We start from the raw sequence: 22,608 nt of genomic DNA, 5'->3' as shown, positions 1-22,608 counted from the left end.
AACCTAGGTGACCATAAGGTATAACCTCGGAAGGTTATTCCCTATGCTACTATGGTCACTAAACATGTTTGGTCGGATCCTAATGATCGACCAAACGGGTCGTGTTCGAAAGTCTAAGCGGGTGTTTAGTCCGCTTGACTTACGACTCTACACAAGCACTAAACTAAAAAGTGACGAGCTAAACATGCTAAAACATGTTTAGTTAAGTTGGAAAACAAGTTTGGTATCAAAACAAATGGTTTTGATACCTATAAGTAGCTTGGTTACAAAATACGCGAGAAAACACATTTTGGCCGAAACTACGACTCGTCACTGAGCCTAGATAACGTGGTAATCAGTAGGTATAGTCACTAGGGACCATAACCATCGTGATTACGCTCACGTTATGAAGTTCAAACAAACTTCACGTTGACCATAAACTGGTCAAAGCAGAAAGTCAAACGCAGTTTGACTTTAACGATAAAAACGAATGAAAAGAACGAAAGAATACTTACAAAAGGTCCCCGCAAGCTATGATCCGATTTACTCTCAGGTATGAAGCATAAATTTCAACTTAGAGAGGCAAAATCAGAACATTGTGGGTTTTGCAAGTGAAAGGAGGTGGGTATATATAGGAAATCTAGAACGAGCTTCGATCGCATCCGTACACATGTGCCCATGGTTTTGTGAAACCATGGGAGCCCATAGTTTCATTAAAACATGTGAAAATTAGGGGAATAGCTGGAACAAGCTGGAATTTAGATTTTTCATTTTGGTCCCTTCCTAAGATAATTATGGCAGAATGTCAATTTTGGTCCCCGAACTTCAGAATCTTGCATTTCGGCTCATTTTTGACACGTTTAAACCCCGTTAACCTCATTTCAAGGCTATAAAATGAAGTTAAAGTATAGGGAACTCAAAACATGTTCAAAAATATGTCGGATGTCGGTTCGTTTGGTCGTACGGTTGCGTTGTTCGGTTAATTACGACGGAAGTCGTAACGAACGCAAAAACGATCCAAATCAAGCGACGAATGGAATTTTCTTATGCCAAACACTAAAATAAAATATTTTAATACTTACATAAATTTTTGGATGTCCGGATATATTCAGAACATAAGATATGCGCGAAAATGCAAACTTATGCACTTTTTGACGCTTTTAGTCCCTATTGATCAAGAAAGTTTATTTTTGCGCACCAAACACCTCAAAGACTATTTCTAAGCTATGTAAAGGATATTTAGGGCAATTTTAACTTATGATCAAGTTCCGGATTGTTCGTTACAGTTCAAATCGGCATGCTTTCGCAGTTTGTCAATTTTAGTCCCTGTAAGCGAACAAACTTGATTTCGGCATACCAAAACATCCAAAACTTATTTCTAAGTTATGTAAAGGTTATTTAAGGTATGTTAAGCCTATGTCACTATTCCGGAGTGTTTGTTGCATTAAACTGGTTATATTTACGCATCAGATCACGTATAACTTTCCAGAAAGCGATTTAAGGCCCGAAATCGAGCAAGAATTGACATGTGCAAACAATACACATGTTTACAAAAATATAAAGTATGAAACCCAATATTTCATTGATTTGGTTTTTGTTTGATGCTGGCAGAGGCATAGGTGTCACAGAAGAGGGTAGCGATTCTTCACGGTTTACCTTGTTGAGTTCGTGGTAGTCAATGCACATGCGGAAGGTACCGTCTTTCTTTTTCACAAACAAAACTGGAGCTCCCCAAGGCGAAGAGCTAAGACGAATGAAATCCTTGTCCAAGAGTTCTTGCAGTTGTGTGGACAGTTTTTCTAGTTCTTCAAGTAGGTTCATACGTCGTCGAAGAAAATCAAGTGACATATCTGTCAAGGTAAACTAAATTCGAATGCCGTGTCTGAGGATCCATATCGGTCGTATCAAGTTCAAAGAACAGTACCTGTGGTATCATCATATTTATGGCCCAATGCTCTTCGAGAAATGTTCATAGAGTGTAACTTGTTCAAGCGAGTGTCCGCGGAGAATATTGTTAGGACCGTAGGATTCAAAGTATATCGTGTATGGATGTGGGAACGTGAGTGAGGGTAGTCGCAATTGATGAGTAAGCGTTTAAGAATCCACAGTAGGGGTTTACCTGACGTCGAAGGTTCCACTGGTCGAACGCAAGTTGGGTATAGTTGAGATAAGGTATGTCGTTGATCAATTAGAGATGTCGCGTGGATAAACCAATCATAACAAGAATTTACCATAGTCATATGATTGTCATACGAGGTTGTAGTGTTAAGATTCACTGAGACTTCCACAAAAAATTGTCGGACTTGCCCACATACGAAGGGGGAACAATTCACCTGGATCCATGAACTTAGATATGTTTGCGGTTATCAAGCCGGTAAGCAACCAAATTCAGGGGAGTTTTCCTTAGGTTACGCGAATGGATCCAAAATACGTCTGCGTAGTTGAGAAGTCAGAAAGGAAGGACACGAAAAATGTGTTCATGAGGGTATGATTGTATCAACAACACATCACCACCCTCAAGGTTTCAAGGAGTGATCACCAATGATCGAAAGTCGAGCCTTCCAATTTCTCTAAACTAGAGTGAGTTTGTTTCAGTGCCTCTGCATGAGGAAGCGAGGATGTAAGGTCACTGTGGTAAGAGAATGATGGTTTGGTCAAAGCCAATGGTAGAAATTAGGCATAGCATTGATCAACATTCATGCGTCGGTACAAAGGCTAGTGTAAAGGTTCCGTGTGTTTAAGAAAACTTTCATGAAATTAAAATAAAACTCTTGCAGTGTAAGGTAGGTCAAGTAAATGTATAAATCATTGTGTTCGCCTGTAGGTTGAGTGATCCATATCCCCGTCTTCGAATGTCTTGAAGACTATTCAATCAGTAAGAAACATCCATTTGCTAAGTTAGGTATACTATGGTGTAGATCAGGGTAGGGTAAGAGCTTACCCTCCCACAGGGTAATGGGGTAATCTCGCGATCGATGGAAATCGTGGTATGGTTGCTAGCATTTTGTTATATCGGTTGCCGATCGAAGCAACAGGGAATTGATGAGGTTCATACGAAGATTTGAGTGAAAGCAGGAGTCTAACAATAACCGAAGAATTCAACCAAGTAATCTGTTACCTAGGAGCAATTCCAGTAGTGGTGTATGGCGGAACGACACGAAATGAAATTTGTTGCATCACGGTCACGGAAGTATATCACTTATCCAAAAACAAAATTTGGTTGGTAGGGTTTCGAGTTGTAGAACAACGAACACGTAAAACTGTGACTGCTTCGTTTCTAGTGACAACGACTGGTGGGGATACTAAGATTCGTCAACAGGGATGCGTGGGTATAGTTTCCCCGAAACCCGGGTTCGTTTGAGCCTAGTCTAGACTTTGTGAGTGTTGACGTGCAAACCGAATGTACGGAGGGTCAGATGGCGACGCTATGTCAAGATAAACGTTTGAATAGATAGAACGCATAAACGTTGATCATAGCGAGGTGACGAGTAATCAGGAAAAGAGTTTGTCCACCGCTTGTCAAATTTCAAGTAGACATCTATGTGTCATTAAGAACGCAGTAGGGCTAATAGACTACGTGCTACTACCCTAAATAAACATTCCATACATAGTACACCATGCAAAAGAAATCTAGCAATCAAGCAATATAAACTTAAATTATACTACCTAAAGTATTGAGTCTTGCACGTGGAGCGAAGCGTTGTTGTGGATCGTTGAGCACTGTACAGGTTATAGTCTGTTTTTATCAAAAGCTCTTTTTCCCTTTTTAAAACCAAGTTCACTATAACCAATGGCTCTGATACCAATCTGTCACACCCCCAAATTCCACAAGCGGAGTACCACCGCAGGGAGCGTGACATGACCAGGATCCAGCCACCAATCATATTGAACCCATAAATAATTAAGTAAATAAAAGTCCAAACCCATAAAGTTCAAAACTCAAAACATAAGTTTAAAAGTTCATAAGTTTAACATGGAACTCAACAGTCCATGTCCCACAACGACCTCGTCCTCCTATGCAAGCTCCATCTAAGCATCTAACGACCTGCAAGGCATATATTAACGAATCAACAACAAAGTTGAGCGAGTTCACAGTTGGGTGTTCGTTTTAAGTTGTTTCAAAAACATAAGTTTCCTTTAGCTGGCTTACTTGCCGTGGGGGTTACCCCATAGTTCAAAAACATAAGTTATTTCATTCCTTTATCCTCTGGCTCCCAGCCGTGGGGGCTACCCCATGAATATCCCACTAGACCCGTTACCATATTGACTACTCACTAAAGTAAGTTGAGTGCCATGCGTCAATGTCTATCATCATTGACGTGCCCAGATCCATTAGTCCACGCCCATTCTCTGTGGCACGGTGTGAGGCTTGTCAAACCTAATAGCGCTATTTAACTAATGACCCGTTCGACATTGGCCCGGAGAATAAGTCGATATAAAAATGAGGGACTTAATGATAGAGTTTTTGTCTAGTGTCAATATTGTCACCCTTCAGTTAAGAGGGTGGAGGTACGTATCCCATACAAGGAGATCACACAGGTTCCAATGTTGTCACCCTTCAATTAAGTGGGTGGAGGTACGTATTCTACCCAAGAAGACTATGCAGGTTTCCATTCAATCAACTACCCATTCCCAACCACAGGGAATCCCATGCCTTGTAGAAGTGTGAACTCACCTTAGGTTAGCTCGACAGATAAGAAAAAGGTCAATCGAGCTGCTAGTGGTCCACCACGTCCTAACATGGTTACCATACAAGTCAGGTCTAGGTTCTAGTAGTGCACGTATGTTTACACACGAACCAGCAAGTTACGACACATAATGATCATGGCATGCACATAGAGCACGTTAAACAGTATCATACAAGTATACCTAAAGCCCAAACTTGTGCGATTCAGATGATTGGGCCTTTAAGATTGTGCGAGCCCAATTATCATGTGCGAGTGAAGCCCAATATTGACCATCCCAACCTGTTGTGCAATCATCATAACTTGTGCGATCCGCAGCAGGTTGTGTGATCCATCATGTACCCGACCCAATAAGACATACAGTCCAGTAACATGTGCAGCCCATAAACATTAAACAAACCAACTACTTGTGCGGACCCAATGTATTGTGTGTTAGTACATAAACGTCTGTAGCTTCCGTCAGCTTAAAGTCTTTGTTTTGTTAAAGTTGTATAGTTTAATGTATAAGGCGTCAGAATACAGGGTTTGTATTGTAAAAGTGCTGCTTTGTAAGCCGAATCGGCTGGCCTAGCCGATCGAACAGCCTAACCGATCGAACAGCTGTTCGATCGGGTGGCCCAACCGATCGGTTAGCCTAACCGATCGGACAGCACTTAGCTTATTCTGACTGGCCTATAAATAGAAGTTCTGTCAGCTCATTTAGGACTTTTGAATCGGTCTGTAATCTAGAGAGCTGAAGTCTGTGATCAACTGGAACTTGTATCTTGTCATATATTTCTATTGAATTGCAGACTGTTGAACATGGAAATCATATGTCTTTCTGTATCTGTATATGATTTGTTGGATTCCGCACAGCAATCATAGTGTGACATTCATTAACAGAAAGATCCCGATCAACCAGGGACCAACAAGTGGTATCAGAGCTATGGATGTTGATTGAAGATACCAGAAGACATAATTCATCGATTTCAGTCAAATTCTTGTAGATTTGAAGAGAGACTCAACTGAATTCAAGCGAAGATTGCATTGAGAAGAACAAATTTCATCGGAAATTTGTTTCTGATATAGTTTTCACCGGAAAACTTGCAGATCTACTCTATCTTTCTCATATTTCTCTCCGTTCTTCATCTTTTTCATCATAAAACTTGAAAAACTCAAAATTAAAACAGATTCAATGGATAAAACTTGATAAAATTACTATCAATCGGTTCGGAATCTCAAATTTTACAATCCTACTAAGTTTCATAATCAGATTCAAACAAATTCGTGTTAAAATTGAACAATTTTAATGAAAAACTGCATGAACTTGCTGATGTCAGCTGGTCGAATCGATTAGCATATTCATTCGTTTGCTGATGTCATCGATTTGAAAGAGATAACCGTTCAAAGATATTTTGGAAGTTATTGCTGACATCATCTTGGTAATCTGATCTAACAGCTGATCGATCGGACTGCATTGTTGTTAAAAGGAAGTTTGAAGTTTACTCGATTTCTGTTCGATCGAACAGCTGATCGATCGAACAGCATTTGTCTAACCGATAGACTAAGCTACTCGATCGAACACACTACTCGATCGAATACCCTGTTCGATCCAAGTGTTAGTGTTAAGTGTTTTTAAGAAGTCAAAATTTTTCTAAGTGTTTGTCTGATTTTACAGGAACATTCAAAATGGATAACATATTCACAAACCCTTTTAGTGATATGTATGGTTTCACTGTAAGCTCAGGAGGATCAGGAAATCCAGAAAATGATGATTCTACATCAAACAATACCAACACAAATCAAATCAAAGAGAAAAGGAAGGAAGCATGGGAATCAGAAAGCGCGTTTGGAACTTTTAATCGTCCTCCAAAGTTAATGGCTATTGAAGATTATACAAGATGGGCAATAAAATTTGAAGAATGGCTGATGGCGTTTGCTTTCCCCAGCTGGAAAAGCATGAAAAGTGGGTATGCTGCGGGTAAAAACAATGGTGAAGTATTGAGAAGTAATGAAGAGATTGATCTATTCGTTGCTGAACAGAAATGTGTAGCACTACTATTTCAATCTGTCAGGGAAGATATTATTTCACTAATCAGCTACACCAACGCCAAAGATTTGTGGGATAAACTGGGAAAGAAATGTCTGGGAAGTAAAGAAATCTTAAAGAACAAAACTAAACTACTAAAAAAGGAGTTTGATATGTTCAGTTGTTTCAAAAATGAGTCTGTCTGCAAAATGATCGAACGTTTTGGTCATCTTAAATTGGAACTTGCACGTCATGATATCAAATATCCTGATGAGGAGATAGTTGATAAACTGTTCGATTCTTTACCAGATGAAATGGATTGGAGGTACTATGCTTTGATGTTGAAAAACACCATTCCGCCAGAAGAACTAAAACCAGATGTAGTGATTGAACGACTGGAAAGCCATGAGCTAGAATTGAAGAAAACATACAAAGTCAATCATTCATATCAACAAAATCCAGAACTATACTATCCCAAAAGTTTGATGCCCAAAGCCTCATCACTGAAAACTGCATTTTCTGCCGAAAACATATCTCCAGCTCCTAAAGAAAATCAAAGCAATTCAAACAAAGAAAGTCACAGTGGATATCATAGTGGGTCTACTTCTATTCCTACTGCCTCGACAAATCGTTCTGATTCAAAGTTCTCATGTAATATTGCTGTTGATCTGAAGAATGCACAAAACTTTGATGAAGAATCTGTAAAGCAACAGATGGTGTTTCTAGCATCTGTGCTAGAATCATATGAGGGGCTGATTGCTGGAAAGATTGGGAATACTAATCTGACCAAAGAAGACTATGATCAGATAGATCCCGAAGAGATGGAGTTAATTGATATCCAATGGGCAATGGCGAGTGCAGTGCGACGTGCACAACGCTTTATGGAGATAACGGGAAGAAAAACAATCGGTGGTCCTTCAACGAAGCTGGGATTTGATAAATCAAAGGTGAAGTGTTTCAAGTGCAAACAGAAAGGCCACTTCAAACGAGAATGCAGAAATGCATATGTTGAAGAATCTGAGAATCCATTCAAGGATGACTACTACAAGAAAGCTATCTATCATCAGAATAAGTCCGAACCGCCAAGAATAAAGCAATCTGAAGACAACAAAGGAAAATCTAGAGCTTTGGCAGTGATTTACGATGATGAAGGATATGATTGGAGTAAGGAAGTGTTACCTGAAGATGATGCTGTTGGTTATGCTTTTATGGCAAGTCATAATGAACCAATTCAATGGAAGGATAATCGTACAGAACAACAAAAGTACGAATATCGAAAAATGGTTGCTGAAGCAAAGATCATTCGACTCTCAGGTGTTTATGAGGAAGCAACACGTGCAAACCGATGGGATCCAGATAGAGAGTGTTATTTGGATGAATATGGTAACATTGCTGTCGACTACAAGAAGATAGACATTGAAGCCATTATCCAAGAATACAAAGAAGAGGATGAGTACTGGCAACACAAATGGTGGGGTACACCAACATCGAAAATGATCGAGGAAGAAAGAGAGAAAGAAAGAAGAGAAAAGGAGAAGATAGAAGAACCTGTGAAAATTGACACCGGGATGATCAACACTGCACAGGAGATGACAGCTGAAAACTTGAGAGAAATGGCTGATAAAGTGCTTGCTGTCAAAGCACTTGAGGTAGACTCTACTCCTAATTCTGAGTCAAAGAAACAGGTCAGTCAAACTAAGTCATCAACTGTGTCAGGTAACAAAAACAATTGCAATGCTGATTGCAAAAGTTGTAACAAACAATGCAACTTTTGTACAACTGTCACATACCTCAATGGGGAGAAAATCAAGAATCTGACCAATAATGTTAGAAAACTTGAAAGTCAAATTCTTGATTGTGACAAAGAGTCAAAAGAATCAGCTGATCAAATAAAAGAATTGAAAACTGAAAACCTGAAAATTAAAGCTGATCATGACAAAATTCTTCTTGAAAGCAGAAATGTTGTTGAAAAATTTGAAAAATTGAAAAATATCGTTAAAGAGAGTGATGATAGAAATGGAAAAACAAGTAAGGAAAACGAGCATTTAAGAGCTGTTTTGATAATAAAAGAGGAAACAATCAACAAACAACTGGATGAGATAGCAAAATTAAAACTGAAGGTTCAAGAAAGTGAAATCGAAAATGAAAGAATCCAGTTAAAATTAAACAGCTATAGCTCAGCTAGCTTTGTTTTGCAGCACATAGTTCCTAAACCCATAGGGAAAAACAAAGCTGGTGAGGATGTGTTTTCTGATGGAAAAGGTGTAGGGTTTCACAGAGTTCCACCACCAATCTTAGACAACTACACGAAAAAGCAGTCTAGTTTGGTGGAAATTGAAGAAGAAAATGATGTTACATTCCCTGAGAGTATTGATGTAACGTTCAAGTCTTCCAATGACGAGGGTGTCCAAAATGATGTGGTGAAAAGTGTGGTGGATAATGTGCTCAAACCAGATTGTGACACTTCTGAGGAGGATGGTTGTTTTCTTGACAAATACATTCCGAAACAGAAATCCATAAGCAACTTACATGATGAATCTGATCTTGTCATGTACAAGATGTCAGGATCGGATAAGTTGTTTTCGGATTCCGAGTTTCCATTAGAGAATGTGAATCTGAACAAATTGGCCAAAGTTTTTAAATTAATTGAAGTTGAGTTGTCAACAGTAAACACTGGAAAGGTCGGAAAGGTTCATAACAGGAAAACTGTCTATCCATCACGTGGTTATAACAATAACAACAGAAATTGGTCAGGTGGTTATCAGGGGGGTAAATCATATCAGAAAAGATTTGATCAAAATAAAAGATATGTCAAAAGGAAAACATTTGTGAACAGCTCAAGTTCACTTGCTGAGGAAGAACAGAAAATTTTTTCAAAGTCTAACAAAGAATTTTTTGAAAAGAAAGCTTCACAAATTCAGTCTGAAGGGACAAGTCAAGTAGTTGATACTCGTACTTGCTTCAAATGTAATCAAATGGGTCATATTGCACGAAAGTGTACTGTGGTAAAACCTAAGACTGAAATTGTGAAGGTTCAACAAAGAAAAGATGACAAAAAGGGAAAAGCACCGATGTATGTTGAGAAGAAAGTTGTTCAAACTAACAACTTGAAAGAAAAATCTAAACCCGTGAAGAAATTGGTACCTAAACAAGATAAATTTTATAAGCGGGGTGCTGAAACTCAACAAGTGTGGAAACCAAAGGTTGTAACAAAAATTGAGAAGAAGGTCTCAATTCCTGAGGTGAAAAATGCTGAAGAATCAATGAAAATTGATTATGATGCAAATTTTCCACCTCTTAGTTCAAAGAATTTCAAAATTCAAGTTGCAAAAGTCACGGTTGTCCCTAAGGCTGATAAGGCCTGGGTGGACTCCATGTTTGACTAAACAATTTGAAATGCCGGAGCTTCCTGGATTGCGAAGCATGAATCGGCATCTTTCTTGAAAGTTGTTTAAATGATGATTTGTTATGTGCAGGATCTTCCAAAACTTGTATCCAGGTGGATAATGGATAGTGGAGCTTCAAGGCATATGACAGGGAAGACCGCATTGCTGTATGATGTGAATGAGATTAATGGTGGCTATGTGGGTTTTGCGGGTAATCAAGGAGGCAGGATCATAGGTGAAGGAACATTATCAAATGGTATTATCACGTTTGAGAGAGTTAACTACATCGCTGAGCTGGAGAACAACCTGCTGAGTATCTCCCAGATCTGTGACAGGATGTACACTACTTATTTCACCGACAAAGAATGTTTAATCTTGAAACCGGGATTTGTGATACCTGAAGAGTGGATCATCATGAGGGCACCAAGAGTCAACGATCTGTACGTGTTGGACATGAGCGTTGCTACTACAACCACGGGTCAGGCTCATTGTTTTGTGTCCAGAGCAACGGAAAAGGAGTCAAGGTTATGGCACAGAAAGATGGGGCATATTCACCTAAGGAAAATGAATCACTTAGTGCATAACGACTTGGTCACCGGAGTGAATATTAAAGGTTTTCATCTGGAAGGGGAGTGCATAAGCTGTGTCAGAGGTAAACAGAAGAAAAAGTCACACCCTACAAAACAAGTCAATTCAGTTTCAAGACCTTTGGAAAGACTTCACATGGATTTGTTCGGTCCAGTGAATGTTAAAAGTATGACAGGAGATTCTTACTGTTTGGTCGTGACTGATGACTACTCCAGATTTTCGTGGGTCATGTTCTTGAAAACGAAAGACGAAACCTTTGATAGTTTGGTGGTTTTGTTTAAGAAAATTGAGAATCTGTACCAGAGACCGATTTGTAGAATTCGAAGTGACAATGGTACTGAGTTCAAAAACAGTAAGATGGAGGAATACTGTGATGAAAGAGGTATACTGCATGAGTTTAGTGCTCCGTATACTCCTCAGCAAAATGGAGTTGCAGAACGCAAGAACCGGACGCTAATCGAGACAGCCAGAACAATGCTTGCAGATTCCAAGTTACCAATCAATTTCTGGGCTGAAGCTGTTTCTGCTGCATGCTATACTCTCAACAGAGTTCTTACTGTGAAGAAGTTCAACAAGACGTGTTTTGAACTAATCAATAAACGCAAGCCAAATCTGAAGTATCTAGAGCCGTTTGGGTCACCATGCACGGTTATAGAGCCTAATGGGAAGTTTGGTACAAAGAGCTTTGAAGGAATCTTTGTTGGTTACTCAGGTCCTACACGGCGTGTCTTTGTTCCAAATGAAAAGCGTATTATTGAAGCAGCAAATGTTGAATGTCAGGGTTATACTATGCCACCTCAAAATCCTGGTGATTCATGGCGTTATAACTATGATAGACTTTGGGAATCGTTTGACATGAGCAAAGAATCTGAAGAGGAAGAAGATTTCTTTGATAAGCTGGATGTTTTTCGAGAATATGAATCATCGCTCAGATTTCCAGCAGAATACACGAGAAGATCTAGTGAAACATCAAATGACAATGAAGCAGGTCCTAGCAATTCTGGTGATCATGAGGATGAAGTTGTTCCTGGTAATCAGTCAGTGGTAAATGATAATCAAGAAGCTGAAAATATGCCAATGTTTGATGATAGTGATTCAGATCTTGAGGGGGAGCAAATCCAGGTATTAAGTCAAACAAACCAAGTTAGTGAGCAGGATGCTGAACAGAATGTTACAAATCTAGAAGGAAATGTAGAAGTTCCAGACGAAGTGATGCCTCGAACTCTTTCGTATCATCCAGAGGAACAGATTATAGGAGATTTGCAATCAGGAGTTCGCACCAGACGTCAAATTGATCAGGGCCTTTCAAGTTTTTATTCTTCAGTAAAGTCTTTACAAGATGAATTCTCACTGTGTTGTTTTATTTCGCAGATAGAACCTCGCACATACAAAGAGGCACTTACTGAGGATTCCTGGGTCAACGCGATGCAGGAAGAATTGAATCAATTTGAAAAGTTGAAAGTTTGGAAGCTGGTGGATCTACCTGAAGGTCATCGGAAAATAAATACCAAATGGGTGTTTAAGTGTAAGAGGGACGACAGAGGAGTAGTAGTCAGAAACAAAGCTCGGCTCGTCGTTCAAGGTTTCAGTCAACAGGAGGGAATTGATTTTACAGAGGTATACGCTCCTGTAGCAAGACTCGAAGCCATCAGGATCTTTCTAGCATTTGCATCATGGAAGAATTTCAAAGTATATCAGCTTGATGTAAAGTCGGCTTTTCTATATGGCAAAGTGAAAGAGGAAGTATATGTGGGACAACCGCCGGGGTTTGTCGATCCACATCACCCAAACAAAGTGTATCTTTTGGATAAAGCTTTATATGGCTTGCACCAGGCCCCGAGAGCCTGGTATGAGACTTTGTCTCAGCACTTGCTAGCCAATGACTTCATCCGGGGAACAATTGATGCTACTCTTTTCACAAAGATTGTTGATGGTCACTTGCTGATAGTTCAGATTTATGTGGATGACATAATTTTCGGGTCAACCAACGAAAACTTGTGCACAGATTTTGAGCAAGTGATGAAGCAGAAATTCGAAATGTCGTCAATGGGGGAAATGAAATTCTTTTTAGGATTACAAGTTGATCAGCTTCCTGAAGGAATTTTCATACACCAGACGAAGTACGTCCATGATATTCTAGAGAAATTCGGAATGTCAGACTCTTCATCTGCTGCAACCCCACTAGCAACAAATCATGGGATTCACCCAGATCTCACCGGAGACAGGGCAGACGAACGACTATATCGATCCATGATTGGTTCCTTGATGTATCTAACTGCTTCTCGGCCCGACATTATGTACCCAACATGCCTCGCAGCAAGATTTCAATCTAACCCTAGAGGATCGCACTTAATCATTGTGAAAAGGATACTACGCTGCCTGAAAGGAACTCCATCATTGGGGTTATGGTATCCTAGAAAAGGCGATTTCACACTCGAGGGGTATTCCGACTCGGATTTCGGATGCTGCAAACAAAATGCGAAATCAACAACTGCAGGATGCCAGTTCTTTGGACCTCGCTTGGTCACCTGGCAGTGCAAGAAACAAACATCTGTTGCGCTATCCACATGTGAAGCAGAATACGTATCTGCAAGCAGCTGCTGTTCTCAAATCCTGTGGATACAGCAACAAATGCGCGATTACGGTTTGCAGTTTCTTAACACTCCTATTTTTGTTGATAACGAGGCTGCAATTAACATAACTAAAAATCCGGTACATCACGCTAAAACAAAACACATAGAAATTCGTCATCACTTTATTCGCGACTGCTTTGAGAAAAAGTTGATACGAATTGAGAAAATCCACACTGATGAGCAAAAAGCTGATCTGCATACCAAAGCTTTTGACAGAAATCGTTTTAAATATCTTTTAAAACTAAATGGTATGATGCTCTTTTCAGTGGTTGATGGAATTGTTAGCGTTGATACAGAAACCACTGTGGATGATGATGATAAACTATCTGCAATGGTTTGTCGTCTTTTTACATGTTTTGGTCTTTAGGGGGAGATAGAAATATTTGTAAATATTGTAAATATATCTTTTTAAGAAAAGACAAAAACAGTAAAAATTCAAAAAGCCAAAAACATGATAAAATTTTCAAAATTCCAAAAACATTGAAAAAGCAAAAATGAGTTTTGTTGATAAAAAGAGGAAATGATAGTACATCAGTGGACTATCACAGCATGCTAAAGAAATGTAATGTCAGATGTGATAAACGGTCTCACTAATGATGTGACGATAGGTTTTCGTACATTTAGTAGATTTATTCGGGATATAAACATAAAATTTCAAACTTGCGAAATTTGTGGGGAACACTACTTGGATATATAGGTAACCCCTGAAATCTCGTTTGAAAGGTCTCGTATTCTGATATACTAGGTGTTAAAACTCTATGATGTCTGGGGTATTATTCCGGGACTTCTGCTGAACGGTAGTTCTGACCTAGTCCCTGGATAATGCTTTGCAGTAAATGCTTGAAACATAGCATTCTAGCCCTCAGTGATTAGACAATAAAATTGATAATCATCTGTTGTAGCTAAAAAGATCCTCTAAAGGGGACACACTGCTAAGTCGAAGCTGATATCTCTCTGCTGAACGGAAGTTCTGACCTGAGATCCCTCAGTAATCGCATTTAACCCCTAAATTATGTACAGACATCATTGTAGTTATTCTTGCCTGTAAGACTGAATATTGAGATTCTGGATACGGGAGTATATTCAAGAGGTGGGACACATGAATTGAGCTAAGTTTCTAAAACATCTAAATAGTATCCTGAATAGATTGAAAATTGTGTGAAAATTTAAGAGGACAACTATATCGTCAATCGAGGTGAATCGTTTAGAACTTAAAACGATTAAAAGCTTAACGGTGTTAGTGATTTGTCTCATGAACTGATATGATCCTCTTACACAAACTCACAAAAAGGTTTGTAAATAAGATTTACTTTCATTCCTGTTAATATTTCAGTCGTCTTTTGATCTACTTCATGCATTGAAAATACAAAAATATTTTTACATTTCTACTTTATTTTTGACAAACCAAGGTAGAAAGCGTATCATCAGATTCACAGTCTGTTGCAAATGCAGAAAGTTGATCCTGTACTGAAAAAGCGAGTTGGAAGCTAATCAAAAACAGAGAGCTTTGAAATATCAAAATACAAGTTCATTAATTTGAAACTTGTAAATTTTCAAGAAAAATCTTTGAAAAACAATCAGTGTGTCTTTGCTTCAGGTCAACCAAGGTCATTAAGTTGAACTTGGTAGACGAATTAAGTTTCTAGGGTCATTAACTTGGACCTAGATGCTTAAATGGATTTCTCATTCACTGATAAAACATGAAAAGGTTCAAAATCAGAAAAAGGGTCAAAAGTTATTCGAAGTAAAGAGGTCATGATCTTTGGTTCGAACAGACTAGCCGATCGGCTAGGCTAGCCGATCGGTTAGGCCAACCGATCAAGTCATACCTATAAATAGGCAGTCAAGGCTTCTAGAAAACCTTTTTCCGTTCGAACAGACTGCTACTCGATTCATTGTTCTTGAAGATTCTTGATCTCTTTTTCATTTCAAATTTGTGTTGTTGGCTTACTCATCATCACAATGGTAAAGGTATGTCATTCAATCTTTGAATCAGTGATTTCATTCATGTTCTTAACTGTTGATGTTCTTCATTGAGTCGGATAGAAAAATCAAGATTAGGAAAGATTAAGATAGAGTTAGATGATTCTGAGAATAGGGTTTTGATCGGAATTGCCTGATCTACAAGATTACCGGTTTAATTTTTGCAAAATCTTATTTAATCTTGATAGATCTAAGAATGATAGTGACGTCAGTCGGAACTTTAAATGAAGATTTGAACAGGTTTTAGGTTGTTTTTAGAGAAAATGAAAACAGGGTTTTGATGTCGATATCATGAAGAATAATAATCTGTGTTCAATTTTGAGATATCTGTTAGGTTGTTCTTCATGATTATTTGAATGTTCTTCATGATGAAGATGATGCTAGCCGATCGGCTAGACCAGCCGATCGAACAGCATCATATTTTCATTTATGAATAATGTTTAAATCTTTTGTTTTTCTGCTTTGAAAGGTGTGCCTTGATATATTTTGTCATTGTTTAAAGTGTTAGAATGAATCTGATGAATGTTGTTTTTGTTTAGACATTTGCTAGCCGATCGGTTAGTCTAGCCGATCGAACAGCAAATGCTAGCCGATCGGTTAGTCTAGCCGATCGAACAAGCAAATGCTAGCCGATCGAACAGCATTCTGCTAGTCGATCGAACAGCATTGCATTATTTTATATATTCATGATTTTCTTGGTTAATCTTTTGAATAGTAAAATGCTAGTCGTTCGAACAGCATTCTGCTAGCCGATCGAACAGTATTTTACTAGCCGATCGAACAGCTTTATGCTAGTCGATCGAACAGCATTTTGCTAACCGTTCGAACAGCATTGTTTGATGACCTTAGATATCTTGCATAGTTTTTGCTAATCGATCGAACAGTATTTTGCTAGCCGATCGAGTAGACTACTCGATCGATCAGACCAGCCGATCGAACAGCAAAGGTTCTTTCAACACATCATTCCTATTCGATCGAACAGCAAATACTATTCGATCGAACAAGCCATTTGATTCACTGTTCTATCACTCTAAATGTTTCAAGTGTTTCAAGTCTCTATATCTAATGTTTAAATTTTTCACAGGGACGAGGAAATGACACTAACAAAGGACACAATGTTCCATCGGCAATTGATGAGGTTTCTACAAAAGGAACAGAAGCAGAAAAAATGGCTGAGTGCTTAAGAAAAAGCAGAATTGCTAAGGCATTGTCTGATACAACAATAGTTTATGAATCTCATGTTAGAAGATTTTGGGACACTGCAAGGTTTGAAGAAAAGGATAATAAAATTCATGCAGTAGTCAAGAAGAAAGATAAAAACAACAAGGATATTGATGTTGAAGTAGTGATTGGAGTAGAGGATATAAGAAGGGTTCTTGATTTACAAGATTCTGACAATGATCCAACGATCATGTCAGAACGTCTTGCTAAAGGGCTATGGTGTAGATTGGGTTTTTCTTCACACATCAATGGAAAAATGTTCAAAAGGAGTTTCTCGAAACAATACAGATACTTAATGCATTGCTTAGTGCATTCCCTATCTCACAGAAAGGGAGCCTATGATGAGGTGTCTGACTACATAATGAACATTGTTGTAAGTATTGTGCTGAACAGGAAATACAACATTTCACAAGTGATTTTTGAATTTTTAAAAGAAAATTGCTTAGCCGGGAAAGACAAATACATTATGTACCCAAGATTCATTATGATGATCTTGGATGACAAAGTTAAGGATTTGCCAAAGAATAATGATGATATTATGGCAATGGCTGAAGTGAATAAGACTGCTATTCAAAGAATCACAAAGGGGAAGGATGATAAAACAAAAGAGTTGATCTGTGCATTAAAGGATGAAGCATATGTAGCTCCTGAAAATGATAAATGGAGACATGATAATAGTGATTCAGACAATGAAGACAATAAGATGAGTGAAATGATTGAAAAGAAAACCAGATGGTGGTGTATCAGAGATGGAAAGAGAAAGAGAACACCAAAGTCGACCCCTGTGGTTGTAATTAAAGAAACAGCAAAGGGTACAGTGATAGGGGGAGCTATATGATTCTTAGATTATGTTATGAAAATGGTTACTAATTTTGCTTTAAATAATTGTTTTGCAGGGTCTTCTGAAGAACCTCAAAGGAAGCTAATTGATGAACCTGTCATAGAACCAAGGGAAGTGGTTGATGAAGGTGTTGGTTTGAAAGAGACTTTGGAAAACTATTTTAAAAAGCATGAAGAGGCTGAACAAACAGAAGCTCAAAAGAACTCCAGTAATGAAGATTCAGAAGAAACTTTATCTGAATCTGAACTGGTCAAAGAGACAGTGGGAAAAGGAAAGGTACAACTGAAGAAAAGACCTTTAAAGAAAAGAAAGAATTCTGAAGATGAAGATTCACCGTACAATCCTGAGGTTTCCCAGAAAAACAGAAAGAAGAGAAAAGCTACTCGCAGCAGTGATATTCCAAGAGTGGTTAGAGCAAAGAAACAAAATGCTATATCACAAACAGAGAAGGAAGGGAAGAAGAAACAGGACTCTGCTGAAACTAGTCCTGTGGTTGAAATACCAAAAGAAGTTCTTTTAACAGAAATCCCAATAGAAACACATGATGATTATGTGGAGATCACCGGAGCCAAATCTGCTAAACAAACATCTGATCGTCATGATATTCCAGAATCATCACAACGAAAGACAGATTATTTCAACTTAGATTTTGATAGTCTTGGTGGTGCTACTGGAGATTTCTTTCAAGATATGCCAGAGAGTGAAGCAGATCTATTTCATGATAAAAAGATGAAAGAATTGGAAGAAAAGGTTAAAGCCTTGGAAAAAGAAAAGGAAGAAAACGAAGCTGTGCAAGTAAAGTTGAAAGAAATGATTGATGAGTTGGAGAAACGGCATGAAGATGTAATGGATGCAGTGCTTACAAAAGATGAGAAATTGAATGAAATGAAAGAAGATATAAAAGATCATGCAGAACTTATTAGCGTACTTACTGATGAAATTGCTGTATTGAACGCCAAAGTCAAAGACTTGCAGAATACCAATCAGACTTTGAATCAACTCTTAAATGAGATGAATGAAGCTTCGTCAAATGAAATGAATGCAATGAAGCTAGAGATGGAAGCTATGAGAGCAGATAAGGTGATGAAAGATAAGCAACTGGAAATGCTTACGGCTGTGATTGAAGCACATCTGAAGGTGAACATCCACGAAGCTTTTGATCAAGTTGACATTATCAAGGCAAATGAAAGAAGGAAAGAAAGAGAAAGACAGCTTGCTGAAGAAGCTAACCTGAAAAATAAAGGCATAGCAGAAGAAGTTGAAGTTGTAGGTGGATCATCTTCTCAACCAGAAATTGAAATGGTGGATGCTCAAGATGTTACAGCAAATGATGAAGAAATGATGGAAGCAGAAAATGTAGCAGTTCATGAACCAGAGTTTATTATGGTTGGTGAGTCTGTAGAGCCTATTATTCCGGAGAATGTTTTGAGAGACGTTCAAATCATACAAAGAAAGAAAAAGGCTAAAGAAGTATTACTACTGGAGTACTCTACTGACAAGTTTGTGTTAGTCGGAAATGCCTATAGAGTGCCCTATAGTGAAGAAGAATCTGCCAAGCTGTTAAGATTTCATGAATTAAAGTATCAAGGGAAGATAGCCAGAGGAGAAGTGGAAGAAGAATCTGATAGTGATTTTTGGGAAGAAGAAGATGAAGATGATGATAAAGATGATAAAGCAGACGATAAATCCGATGATGATGATGAGCCTGATGATGATGATGATGATCAAGGCACATCGGGTTTGCTAATCAATGATCCATCTGTTCAAGATAAAGTAAATGATCTCATGAATGATGAAGTGAATGAACAGAATGATGATGCAGAGTGTGAAGGGTCATCTTCTGGAAACCAATCTGGTAATCAGGTACATCAACTCACATCTACTTTTATTTCTCTTTCTGAACATCATCAAGGAGAAGTAGATATTATCAGAACAAGAGCTGAAATGCTTGAGGAGTTGGGGTTAGAAGATGGGAAGTTTAAATTTGATATCGAAGATGAAATCCCAGAGTCTCCGATCAAAAACTTTGAACCACAATTTCCACTTGAAGCAGAATTTTATGATAATGTGACTATAGAGACTGATTCAGATTCGGAAGAAGAAAGAATAGATTTTCACTATGAAGGTGAAGACATGGCATTCCCTACATTCACAGAATTATTTGAAGACATGAATGCAGAATTATTGAAAAGAAAAATTGAAGAAAGAGTTGCATCTGCTGATATGCCTGAACCAGTTCCAAGAGAGATTTCTACTGAAGAGAGAAAGAAATGGTTCAGATCAATGCCAAAGGAAAGAAAGCCTCTTAGAGCCCTACAGTATTTTACTCATGATAAAGACTTATCTTGGGGTGATATTCTTTCTTGGGGGTATCTGGAAGACTTGAATGTTTATGCAATTCGAAGAGAGCAAGGTGTTCAATACTTCAGGTGCATTTCTGATCTTGCTACCTTACCTTGGTGGGACGTAGATGAATTGGTGGTTACAAAGAATATTAAACAACACTACTACGGTCCTGAAGTAAAACAGAGAGATCAGAAGCTGTGGAATTACATCAAGTATCAAGCAACGATCAATTATCCAGATTGGAAACCACAGTTTCCTAAAAGAATTGTGAAGTATACAGCTAAAGGTGAGAAGGACGTTACTCTTGATGTCAAACCGCCAAAGTGTTTGAAGAGCATGCCTTTAAGGGCTATTGAGCAGGATTTCTATGATTTATTTCAAGCATTGCTCTATAATCCTTCTACTGCTGAAGCTGTGATCTCTTTGTACGATAAAGACACTGGTGAAGCTAGGAAGATTTGTATTCTAGACCCGATGTGGCTGGTAAATTGCTCAAAGAAAGACATAGATTGCTTGTTTGTCAACAAGATAATCTATGACAAGAAAGACAAAGTCATTGCTCAACAGTACCAGAGTGTAGTTGATGTCTGTTTTGCTAAAGAAATCAACTCTGGTAAGAACTGGAAAACTTCATGGAGAGATCTAGAGGTTGATGAGTTTCTGAAGGTGTATAAGAGAAGTTTAAGATCCAAGGAAATTCAGAGAAAAGCTGCTGAAAGAGGAAGACGAAATTTCGGATTTGTACCTCCTACTGATCAGACACCCATAGAGTCTGAAGAGAACAAGATCCCTAAGTGGGACAGAAAAAGAGATGGAGATCCAGTGTACAGAAATTGGTGGATAACGGAGGGAAGACATAAGAGAAGACAAATGTTAGCTGAACGAGAAGAAAAGAGAAAACAAAAGGCACGAGATAGAAGACGCAACAGGAGGTAATCAAGACTTTGCTGGAAGGGACTACAGCTACATCCGAGGGGGAGTCTGTTAGTACATAAACGTCTGTAGCTTCCGTCAGCTTAAAGTCTTTGTTTTGTTAAAGTTGTATAGTTTAATGTATAAGGCGTCAGAATACAGGGTTTGTATTGTAAAAGTGCTGCTTTGTAAGCCGAATCGGCTGGCCTAGCCGATCGAACAGCCTAACCGATCGAACAGCTGTTCGATCGGGTGGCCCAACCGATCGGTTAGCCTAACCGATCGGACAGCACTTAGCTTATTCTGACTGGCCTATAAATAGAAGTTCTGTCAGCTCATTTAGGACTTTTGAATCGGTCTGTAATCTAGAGAGCTGAAGTCTGTGATCAACTGGAACTTGTATCTTGTCATATATTTCTATTGAATTGCAGACTGTTGAACATGGAAATCATATGTCTTTCTGTATCTGTATATGATTTGTTGGATTCCGCACAGCAATCATAGTGTGACATTCATTAACAGAAAGATCCCGATCAACCAGGGACCAACATTGTGCAATCAGCACAGCTTGTGTGATCCACAATATATTGTGCGGTCATGCATTACTAGTTTGTACTATGTGCATTATCAGTTGTACTATGTGCATGCCTATCTTGTGCGAATGACTTGCGCGACCATTTCTTGTGCGATTCAGGTCTTGTGCGATGGAGGGAACTTGTGCGATCAGTTATGTGGTTTCCTAAAATCATGCAATCCATTTATCTATTCTAACAGTTTCCATATTTGCAATTAATCGATCAACACAATCAACAATTTCTAACCAATCCATTATTCGATCAAAACAAGGTTTTTATCCATTAATTCCTATGATCCCTAAGAAAATCATTTGTTACATAACAACAACTTATCATTAAATTTTCAGATTATTGGTTTCAAATCATCATACAATACTTCATGCTCGATTATACAATTGATCTGAATACACATACCTACAGCCGATTACATCCATTCGGTTCTTAATTATCTAGATCAACATCAAAGCATTTATCAATCCCTATATTGATCTAACAGGTTGTTTATCAAGAATTTTACTAACATAATACCTTAAACATCAAACATCAAATAACATATTGCCAATCGTACAACAAGCACCGATCATATAGAAATCAAATAATGATATAACACTAACCGATTCGAGATAGAACCGAGATAGTCTTCGAGAGAGAGAGAGAGGTATTGCCGTCGAGTAGAGAGAGAGAGAGTTAGGAGAATTAGGGTTTGATGTTTATTTTTGTGATTAGAGGATAATGAGGGTTACCCACTAACTCTTGGTGTTATGCGAGAATTATAAAGGTCAGGCCCACTTAGGCTTCAGTTGTGGTGGGTGTTTGGGCCGAGCATGATTATGTGTGGCCATAGGGGTTGTGCGACCGAAAAGGGTGTTGTGTGATCCAACTTAGGTAATATACATACACATTTACAATACAACTATATACACATAACATTCAAATTCATAATATCTCATTAGAATCAATATATCAAGTAATCACATAACGTTCAAAACATGTTACATCAAAGTACGACGAAAGGTGTGAAATACGAGTTGTCACAACATCCCCAAGTTGAAAGAAATTTCGTCCCGAAATTTAGCACGTAATCACTGAGGAAGCTAGTTAGTTTGCGTGGTTTCCTGGTTTTCCTGGGGTGTCACATCCTTCCCCCGTTGATTTGGAATTTCATCCCGAAATTCCGTTGTAGCTTCAGTAGTGGACTTACGTTCTTTGAACAACTAGGGATACTTGCGTTTCATCTGATCTTCTCGTTCCCAGATGAACTCTGGGCCACGACGGGAGTTCCAACGAACTTGAACAATGGGTATCCTGGTGCGTTTGAGAATCTTGACCTCCCGGTCCAAGATTTCCACTAGTTCCTCGACAAATCACAACTAATCATCGATAGTGAGTTCCTTGAAAGGATTTATGAGGTTCTCATCTGACAGACACTTCTTCAGATTTGACACATGGAA

At 38.5% G+C, this 22,608-nt stretch overlaps 1 protein-coding gene across 1 annotated transcript; it reads left to right on the top strand.

Moving 5' to 3' along the window:
• Positions 1–6,332: 6,332 nt before the first annotated feature.
• On the top strand, positions 6,333–21,086 carry LOC118488843 (reticulocyte-binding protein 2-like). Its single transcript, XM_035986238.1, has 6 exons — positions 6,333–7,532; positions 7,644–8,802; positions 13,546–13,613; positions 16,347–17,295; positions 17,380–20,602; positions 21,014–21,086. The coding sequence occupies exons 1-6, from the start codon at positions 6,333–6,335 to the stop codon at positions 21,084–21,086; spliced, it is 6,672 nt and encodes a 2,223-aa protein (XP_035842131.1).
• The last annotated feature ends 1,522 nt before the right edge of the window (positions 21,087–22,608 follow it).

Source organism: Helianthus annuus, chromosome 17 (genome assembly GCF_002127325.2).
Source record: "Helianthus annuus cultivar XRQ/B chromosome 17, HanXRQr2.0-SUNRISE, whole genome shotgun sequence".
In the NCBI taxonomy this organism is placed as follows: Eukaryota; Viridiplantae; Streptophyta; class Magnoliopsida; order Asterales; family Asteraceae; genus Helianthus; species Helianthus annuus.
This window is presented reverse-complemented; position numbering and strand designations above follow the sequence as displayed.

What these genes read in the sequence shown, in the direction of transcription:
- LOC118488843 (XM_035986238.1), top strand. Translation starts at nt 6,333, where the DNA reads ATGGATAACATATTCACAAACCCTTTTAGTGATATGTATGGTTTCACT. An exon ending in AATGGGCAATGGCGAGTGCA is followed by an intron (nt 7,533 to 7,643) that starts GTGCGACGTGCA and finishes AAGTGCAAACAG; the next exon opens with AAAGGCCACTTCAAACGAGA. An exon ending in ATGATAAACTATCTGCAATG is followed by an intron (nt 13,614 to 16,346) that starts GTTTGTCGTCTT and finishes AATTTTTCACAG; the next exon opens with GGACGAGGAAATGACACTAA.